The following is a 16,202-nucleotide window of genomic DNA, read 5'->3' as shown; positions in this document are numbered from 1 at the left end:
TGCTCTTGCCTCGCTGTGGGGATGGAGGGGGGCCTGTCTGCAGACACCTGAGGGGCTGTGCTAGGGAAGGGGGCACGTCAAGAGCTGAGAATAGGACCAGTGTGTGGATGCTCTTGGGAGGCAGATTTCCAGGTACACCAGAGACACTACTGGTTTGGTTCCAGGCCGCTGCAATAAAGCAAATGCCGCAATAAAGCAAGTCACACGAAATTTTCGGTTTCCCAGTCCATACAAAAGTTCCGTCTGTACTCTACTGTAGTCTATTAAGTATGCAGTAGCATTATGTCTAAAAGAACAATGTACACACCTGCATTTAAAAAGACACTATTGGAAAAATGGTGCCGACAGACTTGCTCAACGCAGGGTTGCCACAAACCTTCAGTTTGTGAAAACCGCAGTATCTGTGAAGCGCAATCAAGCGAAGCGCAATAAAAGGAGGTACATCTGTAACAAGAACGATCTCTAGGACCCGGCCCTATCCAGTCAGCACTGCAGCTCTTGCTGTCCCTACGAGTGCCTTGTTTCTGGGGAGGAAGCTCCTTGGGGGGGGCTCCTAGCCAAAGCTCTGGAGTCACCCAGACTTAGCTTTGAAGCCCGACTGTGCCATTTACTACCTGTGTGACCTTGGGGAAGTGACTCAATCTCTCCTCTGGACAACAGATCCACTAAGCCTCGCTGGCTGGGGTCTGAGGATGCCATAAGGTAAAAAATACCCAGTGCTTAGCCTGGTGCCTGGCGCATGGTGAACGCTCAGTAAACAGCAGCAGAATTGAGAGAGGAGAGGGAAGAGGGGAGTGGGGGGAGCATGAGGGACAGGCAACAGGACCAGGTCCCTTTCATCTGCAAGCTGAGCCCCTCAGGAGGACAGTGGGTGCCCTGCCCCCACGTGGGCGAGGGCTTTGAGGCTGCCGACTGGCACCTGGGGTCAGTGGATGGAGTGGGCATGGGCCGGGGGTGGAGGAAGTGGGGCAGCTTTGCTCTCTCAGTTAATTAAATCTGAAATGCTAACAAGCTTTCAAAACAAAAGGCAACTCAAGTACTCTTTGGATGGGATATAATAAAATGGTTCTATCTGAAATTGCAAACAGCTTTGTTGCTGCAAACAAAGGCTCAGTTCTTTGTGCCTCTCTGGAGCGAAGGCCCAGAAGTACAAGGGCGAAAAGGGTCAATGAAACTCTGAGGGTGCAGCTACCCCCTCCCCCCAGCCCACGGTGAGAACTAAAATAACCAACGGAGAGGCCCTGGGCAGTGGGTACCAGAGGTCCCTAGTGCCTGAGACTTAAGCCCAAACATGTGGGGAGGGAGGGACAGAATTGGGAGAGCCTCTTGCTCCACCCTCCCATTTTACAGATGAGGAAACTGAGGTCCAGAGAGTAAGAGGCAGAATCAGGATTGGCACACATGTCTTTAACCCTCTGGTTCAGTTTTCACTCATTAAGCCAGCATGGGATGTTTCACACGGGCTGCCTGTGGGTATCTGAACGTCTGAGGCCTCCCTCCCTGACAGCAGAAGGCTGGGTCCTGGTTTGGGGTTGCTTCGTGGGTCCTGGTAAATGCTCTCAGAGGTCTAGGAAAGTCCAGGGGATAGGAGGTGAGCAAGAGCCAACCAAGACCCCCCAGGACAGATGTGCTGACAAATTCCAACCCTCCAGGGGCTGTTGCCCTCAGTAACTGGGGAGGCTCACAACACTGGCAGTGTCAAGAGGCCTGGGTAGCAGTTCTAGCTCTGTGAGGAGTGGGCTGTGTGACCCTGGGCATCTCACTGCCTTTATGGGCCTCAGAGGCCTTCTGTAAATTCAGAGTGTGCCTAGGGGTCTTTAAGGGCCCTTCTAAGGCTAAAGATCCACAGTTGCCTTTTTTAAAAAAACAAATCTGAGCCCCTGCTTTAGTTTCGTTCAATGGCTTCCCCTTGTTCTTAGAATAAAGGCCAAAATCCCTGGCATGGCCATCAATAAAGGCCCAGCATGCTCTGTCCCCTGCATATCTCCCCAACTACCACCCACACCATTTCCTCCTGGTTCTCTGTGTTCCAGATCCTCTGTTGGAACCAATCTGGGAAGTAGAAAACTCTGGAAATGCGTGCTTCTGCTCCAAAAAATTCTTACCTAGTCCTAGGAAACACATAAGCTGTAAGCCGAAGCTCCCTCCTGTGCTATCTGCGGTGGGGTGGGAGGAGTGGGGCACCTACATTCCCATCACTTGGGGAAGCTGGTAGGCCGTGTCCAGGGACACACTGGGGAATACTCTGCAGCCCTTAGAAGCAAAGGATCAGAGGACATATGGCACCATGGAAGGACCTCAGAAACACGGCTGAGCGAAAAGAATGAGACCGAACACAACACAATAGGCACAAATTTTAAAAATATATACACGCGACGTATTGCCACTCATTCTGCAAGAGCACACAGAAATGCACAAAATACACCTTAAACACGTTAGAACACACTAACTGTGGGGAGAAGGGACCTGGCGGTGGGAGACAAAAGAGAAAAAATCAGTGAATGAAACCAGAGAGGGGCACTGCGGGGACCCGTGAAGAAAGCAAGGCCACAGAGGAGTATGACTGACAGCTCTGAACCTACCACCAGTCACTACCCCCTCCTCCCCCAGGTAAAAACAAAACCAGTTGAGTTGGAGGGGGGGCCAAGGTCCAATGGGGAAAGAATGAACGAAAGCAGAGGGCCCTCCATCCCGTCTGTGTCCTGGAACTGGGAGAATTACAGAGCGAGAACTTGTTCCTCCTGCCCTGGGAACGGACACCCACTGAAGGACTCATGGACTTAGTGAAACAGAGCTGCCTGTCAAGGACCCCCGAGTCTCCCCTTCTCTGAACTGGTTCACCAACATGACATGACGTGAGTCATTTCGTTGGCTTTCTGTGGGGTGGGGGGAGGGATTCCATGCCTTGGTGACTGTCTCCACCGATGCCCCCAAAGGATTAACCAGCCCCCATTAAGATCCCTGGGGTTGGGCCAGCACCCAACTCTGTGCCTGCCCTGCTGAGCAACCCAACCTGGAGGGAGGTGACTCACCCCAGGGGGCCCCCATGATCCCCAGCTACCACTCTTGCCTGGCGAGGATTAATAAATATTTCCCGATGGCCAATCTTTTTTTTTTTTTTTTTTTTGGCCACGCCACGCAGCATGCAGGATCTTAGCTCCCCGACCAGGGATCGAACCCACACCCCTGCAGTGGAAGTGCGGGGTCTTAACCACCAGATCGCCAGGGAAGTCCCAGATGGCCAATCTTTTAAAAATGATTTTGGAAAATATGAGGGAAAAAAACCCATAAAAGCATAAATGAACCCCAAGTCATCCATGATCCTACCACACTGAGAAAGGCACTGGTTTCCTTTAGGTATATTTTCTGGTATTTTTTTCTCTCTCTGTGGGTGGATTTTTCCCCCCACCATTCTGTATACAGTTGGCTCTCTGTATCTGCGGCTTCCACAGCTGTGGATATGGAGGGCCAACTGTAGTATACCATTTCACATATGGGACTTGAGCATCGGTGGATTTTAGTATCCGTGGGGAATCCTGCAGTTAATCCCCTGCAGATACGGAGGGACAACTGTACAGGAATATCCTGAGAATATGCCTTTTTGAATTTCAAGGATGCAACTCTTAAGCAGTATGGTAGACAGCCTCCAGGGTGCCCTAGTGATCCCCCTTTCCTGGTATTCACACCAAGGTGCCAGACATGTAAGAAAAGCTTTCTTGGACCTTCTATTCCAGCCCAGCACCAGGTGAACACAGCTGAGTGAATGACCTCAGTTGAAGCCACAGGGAACAGAAGAACCCCCCAGCTGAGCCCCTCATGACCCTCTGAATCATAAACAAATAAAATGGTGGTTGTTTTCAGTCAGTAAGTTTTGAGACAGTTAGGCAGCAATAGATAAACAGAGCACATCCTGAGACTTGAAAAGAAGAAATGAGCTTAAATGGAAGGAAAGAGGTTGTTGTTTTTGTTTGTTTGTTTTTAAGGTGTAAAGAAGTTCCTGGGAGTTGGGGTATTTAGTCCCCGGGCCAAGTCAAGGAGAAAGGTGACAGCATGTGTCACTGCATATCTTAGTTATACAATGATGCCCATTTGTCTGAAAGGGCTTGAGCATCAACCTGGGTGGAGGCACGGGACTGAACCAGATGGCCTCTTTTTTCCAGTTGCACAGACTCTCTTTGTAGTTTCATCATACATCCAGGCAACTCCCAGGAATGTCAGAACTGTTTCTATACAGGAAAATGGATGATTGGCCTCTCCAGCAAGTCTGGCTCCTCCTCCCACCTGACTTTACAAGTAAACAACACTCCTCTATGTGTCTGTGGTGGCATGTGGTGGGGAGTCATGAAAGAGCCACAGACCCATATTATCCACTCCACGTCTGAAGGTCTGGCCTGGGACTTGATGCCTGGGCCCTTGATGCCTGGGAACATGTACAGGTTTTTTTGGTTGTTGTTTATACTCCACATCCTGGCAAAATCATCACCATCATTATTAGCTACCATTTATGGAGCACTGTGTAATACGCATTTCACACACATCAGCTTATTTAAACCTCCCAAAATGTCTGTGAAGATCTTATTATCACCCTCATTTTGCAGTGAAGAATTTGGAGCTCAAAGTGGTCAGACTATTTACCTGAGATCAAGCTGCTGGTCAGCAGCAGAGCTGAGATTGGAACCCAGGTCTGACTGCCCCTCCAGGACCCCAAGACCCAGCTAGATGGGCTCCTGCCTCCATATCTGTCCTGGTGTCTGAGGACAGTTAACCGCTACCATCGCTGATCAGTGAGTACCTGGGTTGGTACATTTCTTCTCAATACAGTGGTATCGTTACGGACTACTCTCTAAATTAGGGTTCTCAGCACATCAGGATGGTGTTGCTTGCCTTTCTTTAATTTCTATCCGAAAGTCTCAAAGACAATTCATAGTACCATTGGCCACATAAACACCCCTCAATGCATTAAAAGTCCCGAATGAAAACAGAGCCATCAATTAAAGAACTAAAAGTCAACAGCACCTAAGCTGCTGAGCGTTGATGGGCACAAGTGACATCTCAGTAATGATACCGTTTCCAAGTCTGTCTTCTCTACGTTTGTCCATCTGGGCTCCTGCACCTGGTCCCAGACCATCTGAACCAGTACCAGGCACCAGATCAGGGGGCTCTGTGAGAACAAGCATTAGCAGGTGGGGGATAAGGCCCATTCTGAGGTTAACCTATTCCTTAAGATGCTTTGATAGCTGGTTCCTCAAGACATGAGTCAGGACCCTACTCATCCTTTAGGTCACAGTTTAAAGGCCACTTCCTCCAGGAAGCCTTCCCTGACTGCCCCCCCCCAGCCGAACCCGCCCAAGATAACGTAATGTTATTGTTGCACACTTCCATGGTACCCTGTCCTCCTGAGAGCAGGGACCAGGTCTCTCCTGCTATTCACTGTATCATCAGTACCTGGTACAGCACTGGGCACAAAGTGGATGTTCAATAAACGCTTGCTGAATCAATAACAGTGTCAGGCTGCCTTTTCAATCAGCCCTTGTTGGCTTCTGGCAAAGACCTCATCCATGTCATGGTGGGACGGCTGTGAAAGCTATGGCCTGACTCTCCCTGATGACCAGGGGTAGTCACTGCATGATTACGATGACAAAGATTTCCTCAGTACAGGCCTTGCCTTTACTATATAAAAGACCACCCAGGATGGACAGCGGTCTCTTGCTGAGACCTAGACTTTGACCTCCTCAGAGGAGGGTCCATCTGATATCCATGATGGTACGGAGCCTAGGGCTGGGCTGGGGGTAGCCTTCAAAGCACCAGGACTTAAGGTGTGGAGAAGTCAGCTGTTCCTACCAAAGGGGCAATGACCTACTCAGGCCTTCGGTGGCTACTCACAGCCTTGCATAGACCCAGCTGATCATAACACACTTAAATCTCAGGGTGGCGGGGACTGCCATGGCTCCAACCAGCTGCCGGCTGTAGGAGGCCTTTGGGAGCACCTTATTCCCCAAAGCAGTGTGGTCCTTAGATCTGGCCCCTGGGCTCCCTCTCCTCTGGCCATGCCACTCCCCATGGAGCAAGAGGCCCCCAGGGCCCAGGACGTGTGCCCACGCCCCGCTTTCCAGGCCATGCTCTGGTTACGAGGACTCCAGAACTCTCTGCCCGAATGGCCTGAAGCCTTCATGAATGCACGTACACGCTTCTGAGCAGGGACGTGGTCTTCCCCGGGGGTATATTTGGGTCTGAGGGGTGGCCAAGTGTCAGCTAGCAGGGTGGAGTGTGAACCATACTTGCATGCACAGACTGACGTGCCCCCATGCATTCAGACGAGGGCCCTCCCAGTGCAGGACTGAGCAGGGGGTGGTGCCCCACGAGGGGCCCCAACGGCAGTCTGACCTTGGTCCCTGCAAACATTAGGAGCAGGCCTGCTCATGAACCTGCCCACTGGAGACGCTGTGAGCAACGTGGTGACGTCATGCCATCACCAGCACCTGCTGTTGCCTTATTCACCTCCTTCCCCTGCCCTGTATCCCTGAGGAAGCTGCTGGTCCCAGGCTAGGCCTGCACTGGTGCTATTCGGGCAGGAGCAGAGGTCCCAGCATCAGCAGGGTTGCCTGCTTTCTCGCAAATGTGAACACCTACACACAGAAGGGGAGAGAGTGTGAGTTTGAATGTTTAAATGTGTTTGGGTGACTGTGAGCAAGAAAATGAGGGAGGAAGTGAGCAAGTGAGGGGGAGTGCAAGAGCAAAGGAGGGTGAGCACGTGAAAAAGCGCGTGCGCACGCAAGAGGAGAAACCTGTGTATGCCCGTGCACGGACCTGGAGATACACCGGTGCCCACCACAGTACCTAGGAACTGCGTGCAGTGAGGGAGGGCAGGAATGTGCCTGCTTATCTGCATGTGCAGGAGAAGGGGGCGTCGTTGCAGGAAAGAATGAGACCTAAAGAGGAAACAGAGAACAAGCGTGTCCATCTATAAGAAGCATCTCTAGCGGAAAGGGGTAGATGACAGGGTGATGGAGTTAAGAGGTCCTGGGTGTGCAAGAGGAAGAAGACTCATAGGTGCGGGAGCTGCACGTGCCCAGGGGACTGCGTGTGGGTGTGTGCACATGCATACGTGAGCACGAGGCCGTGACAAGTGACAGCAGACATGAGTGTGTGTGCGCCTGTGTGGAACGCCTCCGGGCGTGCGAGTGAGCATGCCTGCCCCGGGGGCAGCTGTGGGCTGCCTGCAGGTGTCGGCGATGCCTGAGGATGTTTTCACCCAGAAATCTCAGTCTGGGAGGACTGGATGACGCTGGCTAGGGTCTGGGTGACCGCGGCCCCGGGAGTGTTGGCCATGTCGCCCCCCGCCTGGCAGCTCCTGTGGGAATGAGTGAGTCACCCAGGCATGGCTGGTCCTCACTCTGCCTTGCCTCTTAGTCTCGCCCAGTGGGGAAGACAGCTGGGAGGGGGAGAGATTACTCGAGGGCTGTATTTTTACATCATCATTATGCAACTGCTTGCAGTGTCCATGGGCTCATTCTAAAGGCCCAACGCCCCAGGTCTCTGGGCCTGTATGCCTCCATCTCCTTTTATGTCCAAGGTGCAGCTTAGGTTGGTGGTTTTGGCTGACGAACACTGTGGAAGTCTACTCCTTACCAGGTTCCAGGACCACCCTATTTACAATGCCAACCATCCCCCCGCCCCCCGCCCCCGGCCACCCAGTCCCGGTCCTTTCCCACCTCCCCCTTTTTGGCTTTAATTCTCTCCACAGCACTTACCACCATCTGCTATACTATATATTTTACCTATTTATTGCCTGTCTTTCCCTTAATAGGAAATGCCTATGTCATTTGCCACATTCCAGGCATTGTTCTGAGCTCCATTTAATCCTCCAACAACCGTACATGGTAGTGAATGTTATTCTTGCCATTTTGTAAATGGAAGGCAGAGAGGTTAAGTAGCTTGCCCAGGATCACCCCAACGGTAAATGGTGGAGCTACGCCTGGGTCCAGGATGCCTGCTCTTAACTAGGGCACAATACTGCCCTGTAAGGGTGGGAAATTTTCTCAGGTTGCTTCATTGTTGAAACTCCAGTGCTTACAGAGTGCCCAACACATGGAAGTGGTCAGTGAATACTGAGTAAATGGATGAAGAAATGAGTGAATGAACGTTGCCATGGAGGATGGAATAGAGAGGTAGTTGCCTTCAAAGAGCTCACGGTCCCATGGAGGAAACAGACAAAAAGTTATTTCAGTATCATATGAAGACGGCGTCATGGGTGCCTAGAAGGGCATATAACTTGCCTGGCCCCTGGCAGGCGGGCTTTCCAGAGGAAGGACACAGATAGGGACAGGCACAGTGACATCGCCCAACTCCTCCAAACTCCTCCCTGGGGACAGACATACCTTAGTTCTTCCTGCCTCAGTCCACAGGGTGCCAGGAGATCATAATGGCTCAATGGCGACAAGGAAGGCAGAATGGGGTAGCGGCCAGGAGCCTGGGCTCTGGAAGGAAACTGCCTGGAGGGACTCCTCACTCTACTGAACACTGGATGAACCCGGACAGACCCTCCAACTTCCCTGGACCTTGGTCCTTTCTTCTATGAGATGGCGATAGCAAATAATACCGACTTCCTAGGGTAGCAGAGAGGATTGCATGAGATATATGTTGTGATATTATGATTTATCAGAAATATATAATTCGTCATTCAGATGACCAAAATATATATCTCTCATATATATTTGGTCTTCAGCCACAGTTCCTAATTCAAAGCTCCCAAAGTCTTTGGAATTTCCTGAGCTACTAGAGCAGTGGGATCATATTTGGTCTCTTGTCCTTAGTTCCTGAAAATGTTTCAGGGAAGGTGACTTTTGGATCCCACCCAAGGGTGGGGGCTGGTTGCCAGGAGAACCAACCACGTGATTAGAGCACTGGAACGCTCCAGTCCCAGACCCGACCTCCAGGGAGAGGGGCTGGGGGTTGAATCATTCGCCAATGGCCAATGATTTAATCCACGATGTTTATGTAATAAAGCCTCCAGAAACATCCCAAAGGACGGGACCTGGAGAGCTTCCGGGTGAGCGCATGGAGAGGTGGGGAGAGTGGTGCTGGGAGAGGGTATGGGGGCTCCGCGCCCCTTGCCTTGCCCTACGCATCTCTTCCAACTGGATGGTCATCTATATCCTTTAATAGCCTTTTAAAATAAACTGGTAATCTAGTGACTAAAATGTTTCTCTGAGTTTTGTGAGCCTTTCTAGCACATTAATTGAACCTGAGGAGAGGGTTGTGGGAACCTCTGATATATAGCCAGTCGGTCAGAACTGCAGGTAACAACCTGGGCTTGCAACTGGCGTCTGAAGTAGAGGGCAGACTTGTGGGATTGAGCCCTTTACCTGTGGAATCTGATGCTATCTCCTGGGAGACAGTATCAGAAATGAGCTGAATTCTCAGATAACCTGCCGGTGCTACTGCACCTTTGCATACATGTGAAAGCATTTAGCACAGTGCCTGGCACAAGGTAGGCAATGTGCCAGGTCCAGCGGAGATGACCAATACTCCTCTTTGATTCTATTCTGGTTGTTGGCTTTTGGGGAGGAATGGGAGAGAAGGTTGGAATTAAACAAATCACACTTATTACTGTAGCCTCTCTGCGGTGGCTTCATCCCATTTTCCAGAAGCAGCTCAAAGCAGGGCAGGGACCTTGTCTGTCATACTCACCACTATATCCCTAGCACCTAGTATAGCACCTGACACATAGTACATGCTCAATAAGCATTTGTTGAATGAATGCTTGTGTGATTACATTTATTTTCCTTGTGAGGATAAATGTTCATACTGTTGCTGTTTCCATTTGCAAATAAAGGACTGCAGGACCAGTGGGTTACATGACTTGTCCATAAACACACAGCCTGTGTGCAGAACAGCCAGACTCCAAGACCAGACCCCATGCTCTTTCCTCCACACCATGCTACTCTCTGGATTCCTATACACGGTGTCCTATTTTCTGTGGATCTTTTTCTAGCCACTGGGGCCATCCCTGGTTGTAGAATCATCTCTGAATTCTATGACTCATATCTGAATCACAGAACTGTTTAATAGCTGAAAGGGACTTGCGCTGTCACCTCGACCTCTCACCCACTGTGGAAATTTCCTCTCCAGTGTCTATCCAGACAATACTTGAATACCTCCAGTGATGGAACACTCATTTTCTCCTGCATTATCAAGTTCAATGACTGGACTATTTTTAGAGTCAGAAAGAAAGTTCTGCATCCCGTGGGCCAACAGGCCTCTTTTAAATTTCTATGTATTGGATTTATGCCCTCTTCATAAGACACACACAGAATGAATATGCCGTCCCCTTCACAAGACAGCCTTTCAGATGTTTGCAGACAGCTCTTACATCCCTTTGGAGAAGTCTAGTCCTCAAGCTAGCTGTTTTGGGTCCCACAACGACACTGGTGCAGTGGCACCCATCCTAGCCCATCTCAACAGGCCGTCCTAAGTGTTTTGAGCAATGGCACCCCCTACTGGATAAGGTGAGAATTATACTGAAGGGCTCAATGCTCAGTGGGAGACTGGAGGAACTTCATCCGTAGCTGGGGCAACTGCTCATGGGGTGAAAAAACAACCACTTATTTTAAAGAGTCATGGCTTTAGAGTCACACCGAGTTGTTTTCCCTGTCTGTCTTAAAGAGGGTCACTGAAGACTCGACACTCTAAGGTTCCTTGCCAATCATGAGGTTTCTGACAAGCTACAGGTTTGAGAGTTCAAAATTAGAATTCAGAATTGGTTATTTCTTAACAAAAAGGTTTGGAAAGGGAGATGTGAAAATGTGTGTAGTGTTACAGGATTATGGTGATTTTTCTTTTTCTCTTGTCTTTATTTTCTAATATTTCTACAATGGATATTTGTTATAAGGAGGGAAAAAAAAACAATAAAAACTTTTATAAAAGGAAAAAACACAAAAAAGTTTCCCCCACCTTCCTTCCTTCATTCCTTCCAAGGCTGTTAATCCTGACTTGGGTATTTGGTCTACAACTGGACATGCTGCTTCTCCACGGGCAGGAGTGCCTTGGTAATGTTTCTGTGGCGAGAGCAATGGCCCGTGGTTCAAGTGTGGTCAACCAGACTCAAGCAGCACAATCTGACATTCACAGCCAGGCTTCTCCTCAGGGCTGTCAGGGATTTTCTCCACTTCGTCCACCCCACCCTTGGCTCATGCCATGGTCAGGCTGTGTTTCCTAATCTTACCTTTCGAAATCTGCCCAGCACACCGCCGGCCAGTGGTCATGTCCTGATCAAGCCTGGACTCCCCAGCTCTTCACCCTTCTCTCCACCCTCCCCGCACACCCTCAGCTGCCTCTTCTTCCCTCCAGATGAGTCTACAGCAGCTCCAAATGATAACAGGTCAGAAAGACATCAGGGATTAGAAAAACAAATCCTCATTGAAACGAAGACCTACAGACCAGCTGAGTCACTCCTCTAAAGCAAATTCACAGCCACCCAGGCTTTCCTCCAGCCCCAGTGCCATCCGGAGCTCTCTTCCTCCATTTGCCGCTCTGGGGGACCTGGTGCTGGGAAGACTCACCCGGCAGCCTCTCGCTGCAGCACATGTCCAGGGCTCCTCCCTCGGAGTCATCAGCAGTGTGGTTCTCTCTCTCTCTCACTCCTGCAGCAGAATGAAAAATGTGAGATGAGGCTGTTGAGCTGGGATCAAGACAAAACCCTGAGCAAAGAGAAAAAGCCTTTCTTTCTTGCACTGTGTCCCTTGGAATAACCCTGCCCCATTAGGGGGACCGGAGGAAAAGATCAACCTACAGAGGGGTCAAGCTGCAGAGGCAGAAGCAGAATTTTACAGGTGGAATAACCACCAGCAACATCTCTAAAACCACCATCAGCACCATCATCTCTGCCACAGAAGGAGGGCTTACTACGTTCAAAGCACTTTACAAACTTTATCACACTGAATCTTCATCAGGGCCCCATGAATTAGGGATCATTCCACTGGCTCAGAGAAGTCAAGTAACCTGCCTCAGGTCACACAGCTCATTAGGGTAGAGCTGGGTACGAAATTACAGTCTAGGACTCCAGGCTCACACTTTCACTGCTGTGCCATTCTGCCTCCTAGTTCCTGTGGGTTTGAACCATGGGTGAGCAAGAGGGATCTGGGTAACATACGGTGTGTCCAGCTCCCCACATCTGCACATTCCCTGTGCCTCAGGCAGTAAAAAGTGGTATGCAAAACTCTTCTCTGGAAATAGCTAGAAAAAGTAGCTGTATATGTATATGCATTTTCTAAATGTTCTATTTCTTTTCGAACTCAGAAAACCCTCTTTCTAGCTCATCAGGGCACCTTCCAGGACTATGCTGGGGACTAGTTTTTCTCCTTTACCCAGTAAGCTGGGAAAAAGGTTGCTGGAGATTAGTCAGACCCCAGACAGTGTCTGCACTTTGACATATCCTGAGGGTAACTGCGTTGCTCTCAGGGCTTCCCCTGCTTTGGGAATAGCCTGCCGTGCAGGTGTGGGCTCCAGTGGCTCTGCCTGCCCTTCGTGTCTGACCCCTGGCAGTAGCTGACTGATCCAGGGCTGGACAAACCAACTAGGCTGGGCCAATCAGATCCTCTCCTCTGCACTTTTAAAATGCATTCTGGGGGCTGAATCACGGTAGCCACCGTGTCCTGGAGAGAAGGTCCAAAAACATCTGCTGCCAAGGGTCTTGGAGCTACTTCATTCCGGCCCATCTTGAGTCTTGATTGGGCAAAATTTCTGTTAAGGCCATAAGATGCCCCAGTATCCTTCCAATAAATTCCAACATTTCAGCTCAAACCAACAGCATCTGATTTCTGAAATTGGCAACCAGAAGAAACTTTAATACAGCCTTGCTAGCATAATACTTCCAAGAAGTTCAAGAGGTCAGCTGCCTCTCCACCCACTAGTCCTGCAATCCTGCCTCTCGGACTGGTCCTGAGGCTGATTTCAGGCCCAGCTGCAGATCGGAATCAATGAAGGGCAGACAGGCCGGGTTAAGGATGGTGACCATTTTCATTCTGACATCTTCTGCTCTCAATTGGCAATTGTTTTATTTTTTCCTCACTCCAATTGGCAGGGTCTCTGAGAATCCCAAATCCCAGGGCCCAGCTCTCCTATGGAGAGAGGGCTGCTATCTTCAAGGCCCTTTAAATGTCTCCTGAGTCTCTCCACTTTTCTCCCTCTTCACCACCTACATCTTGGCCCAGGGCAGCATCTCTTGCCTAGATTACTGTGGCAGTCTTTTAACTGGTCTCTGGCATCCACTCAGCCTGGCCTCCAAAACATTCTCCATATGGCTCCAATACATACGGCTTCATAGGCTGTGCACTTTACAACCTGTGCATCTGGATGGGGCAGGCCTGAGCTAGAACTTTTCCACAACTCAACGTTTATCATATAACTTTCCTTAAAAAAATACTTGAATGGCATCCTACTACACTTGGAACAAAGGCAATGGCAACCTTTGACATGGTTTATCAGATCTTGAATGGTCTAACCCTTGTTCATCCCTCCAACTTTATTTCATGCCCCTTTCCCCTTTAACCTCTGCACTCTAGCTACACTGGGACAGGCTCTTTCCTTCATGATGCCTTTGCACGTGTTTTTCTCCCTGCCTGGAGAGCCCCCCACCACTCCCCGAGCTTTACTTCCCAGTACTTTTTTTTTTTAAAAAAAACATCTTTATTGGAGTATAATTGCTTTACAATGCTGTGTTAGTTTCTGCTTTATAACAAAGTGAATCAGCTATACATATACATCTATCCCCATATCTCCTTCCTCTTGCGTCTCCCTCCCACCCTCCCTATCCCACCCCTCTAGGTGGTCACAAAACACCCAGCTGATCTCCCTGTGCTATGCGGCTGCTTCCCACTAGCTATCTATTTTCTTCCCAGTACTTTTTACTCACAGCACTTGACAGAGTTTGAAATTTCATTTTAACTCAGGCCATTATTTGACTAACATTAGATTATAAGTGACACGAGGGCAGGGACCACCATTTCTGTTTCATTTACCATTGTATCTTGAAAGCCTCGCATAGTGCCTGGTTCACAGCAGGTGTTCAATAAATAAACAAACACTTGTTGAACAACTGAATGTTGCCCTGACCTTCTTGGAAAAACATCAGGAACCTCAAACATGGCCATCATCTGAGCTGCCTTTATGAAGGCATTCTTTTTTTTTTTTTTTTTTTTTGGCAGTACGCGGGCCTCTCACTGTTGTGGCCTCTCCCGTCGCAGAGCACAGGCTCCGGACGCGCAGGCTCAGCGGCCATGGCTCACGGGCCCAGCCGCTCCGCGGCACGTGGGATCCTCCCAGACCGGGGCACGAACCCATGTGCCCTGCATCGGCAGGCGGACTGTCAACCACTGCGCCACCAGGGAAGCCCTGAAGGCAGTCTTTGTGAAGTCACTTGGAACCTTCCTCCACAGCTACTGTCCACAGCAGGCCCAGAATCACACATCGGGAAGGCCTCTCATTTAGCAGAGGAGGAAACGGAGGCACAGAACAGAGGTCTGACTTGCCCCAGGTGATATATCGAGTGGGTGGCCAAATGGATTGGGATGGAGAACACCTACCCCCTACCTCCCGATCTGAAGCTTTTTCTTTATTTATCTTGAAGAGCGCCCCAGCTGGAGGGCAGCCCCAAAGGCCTGGCCCCTAGCTCAGTGCAAAAAGGTAACTGAGGTATCCAGATACCTCTGGAGGGGGACCCATGTGTGACTCACAGCTGTAAGCCTCCCAGGCCCCAAGCCGTGTTCAGAATAGCTCAGCGCTGCATGTGTGCAGCGGACTCTATAAATAAGCTTCCTAGAAAATGACTAATTTCATAATCAGGAAAGCAGAAAGAGTAGCACCTCTCGTCTGTAGAGGAAAATGGAGCTAGAGCCTGCTCACGGCCCTGCAGTTGAAGGACTCCAGGCAACCTCGCCAAAACCTGCATGTCTAGGCTGTTCAGGGGAGGGTTTTAATTAGATTTCCAAAGAGAAGAGCTCGTCCATTCAGGCTGAATGGAGAAGCCCAGTCTCTGGGAACTGCCCTCCTTCCTCCCTGCCAAGAGCAGAAATAGCTGCTTGCAGTGGATTACTGCAGGCTCCTTCTCTCCTCTTCTCCACTTCTACCAGCCGGGCAACAGGAGCAGAAAACTGGCCTGTGACAACAGGCAGCAACTTGCTGCGCTGGCCCCGCACTGCTGCTCTTAGAACCAGAGAACCCCAGACATAAAGGGACTTGGAGATCACCCTGCCTGTCCTTCCCTCACCGATGGAGAATATCTGGGAGGGAGGAGAACTTTTCCAAAGCTGTTGCCCCATTCAACAAGCGTTTACTGAGCACCTCCTGTGAGTAAGGCACCAGGGCTATCCTAGGAACACAGTGGTGAACAAGCCAGGCCCTTCCCCCTCGAAGCTCCCAGTCTTCCAAGGGAGACACACAGGCAAACATGATCGTTCCCACACCTGCTTTAATAGGCTGCATGCACGTGATACCTTGGGGAGCTCAGCTTGGCTCGTGGTGAGGGGGCGGAGGGTGGATGTCTTCTGCAAGGGAAGATAGGACCTGGTTCTTAAAGGATGTTTCTAGATGGATGAGAGGGTCACAAAGGAAAGAATTCCTTCATAGTGCAAACAGCAAGAGCAAGAGCTGAGCATCTCGGAGGCCTGAGATGTACGGAATATTTGGCATTAACTGGAAGCAGGTTGGTCAGTGGGATGGGGAAGTGATGGAGGCCGGGCACCAACAGAGGCACCTGAGCAGGAATCCTGTCCTCTTCCAGTTGACCATGGGGCTTCCTCTGAACCAAGATGTGCCACAGGCTCCCCCATCCCTGGGCTGAGGAGGTCTGTCATAGGAAGGGCGATCAGTGGCATGTGTTTGAGGAATAAACATTAGGCCCAGCTGGTGGCATCTGATCTGGTCCCAATCTACTCCTTTTTTGAAACTGGGGTGAAATTCACATAACCTAAAATTCACCATTTTAACCATTTTAAAACATACAATACATTCACAACGCCGTGTAACCACCACCATTACCTGGTTCCAGAAGAGTTTCATCACCCCGAAAGGAAACCCTGTACCCATTAAGAAGTCACTCCCATTCTCCCCTCCCTCAGCCTCTGGCAACCACCAATCTGTTTCCTGTCTCTCATAGATTTGCCTATTCTGCATATTTCATATAAATGGAATCATGCAAAAGGAGC

The 16,202-nt window shown here is 50.1% G+C and overlaps 1 protein-coding gene across 1 annotated transcript in view; it reads right to left on the bottom strand.

The window, feature by feature from the left end:
- Positions 1-11,735, bottom strand: part of PTPN5 (protein tyrosine phosphatase non-receptor type 5) — a 33,498-nt gene extending 21,763 nt beyond the window's left edge. The window contains exon 1 of the mRNA XM_022583774.3: positions 11,562-11,735. Within this exon, the coding sequence (XP_022439482.1) occupies positions 11,562-11,586 (25 nt within the window). The 5' untranslated portion in view covers positions 11,587-11,735. The remainder of the gene's footprint in view (positions 1-11,561) is intronic.
- Between the last annotated feature and the right edge of the window lie 4,467 nt (positions 11,736-16,202).

The sequence above is a fragment of the Delphinapterus leucas genome, chromosome 7, assembly GCF_059928025.1.
Source record: "Delphinapterus leucas isolate spDelLeu-1000000601 "Yukka" chromosome 7, BTC_Dleu_Yukka2, whole genome shotgun sequence".
NCBI lineage: Eukaryota > Metazoa > Chordata > Mammalia > Artiodactyla > Monodontidae > Delphinapterus > Delphinapterus leucas.
This window is presented reverse-complemented; position numbering and strand designations above follow the sequence as displayed.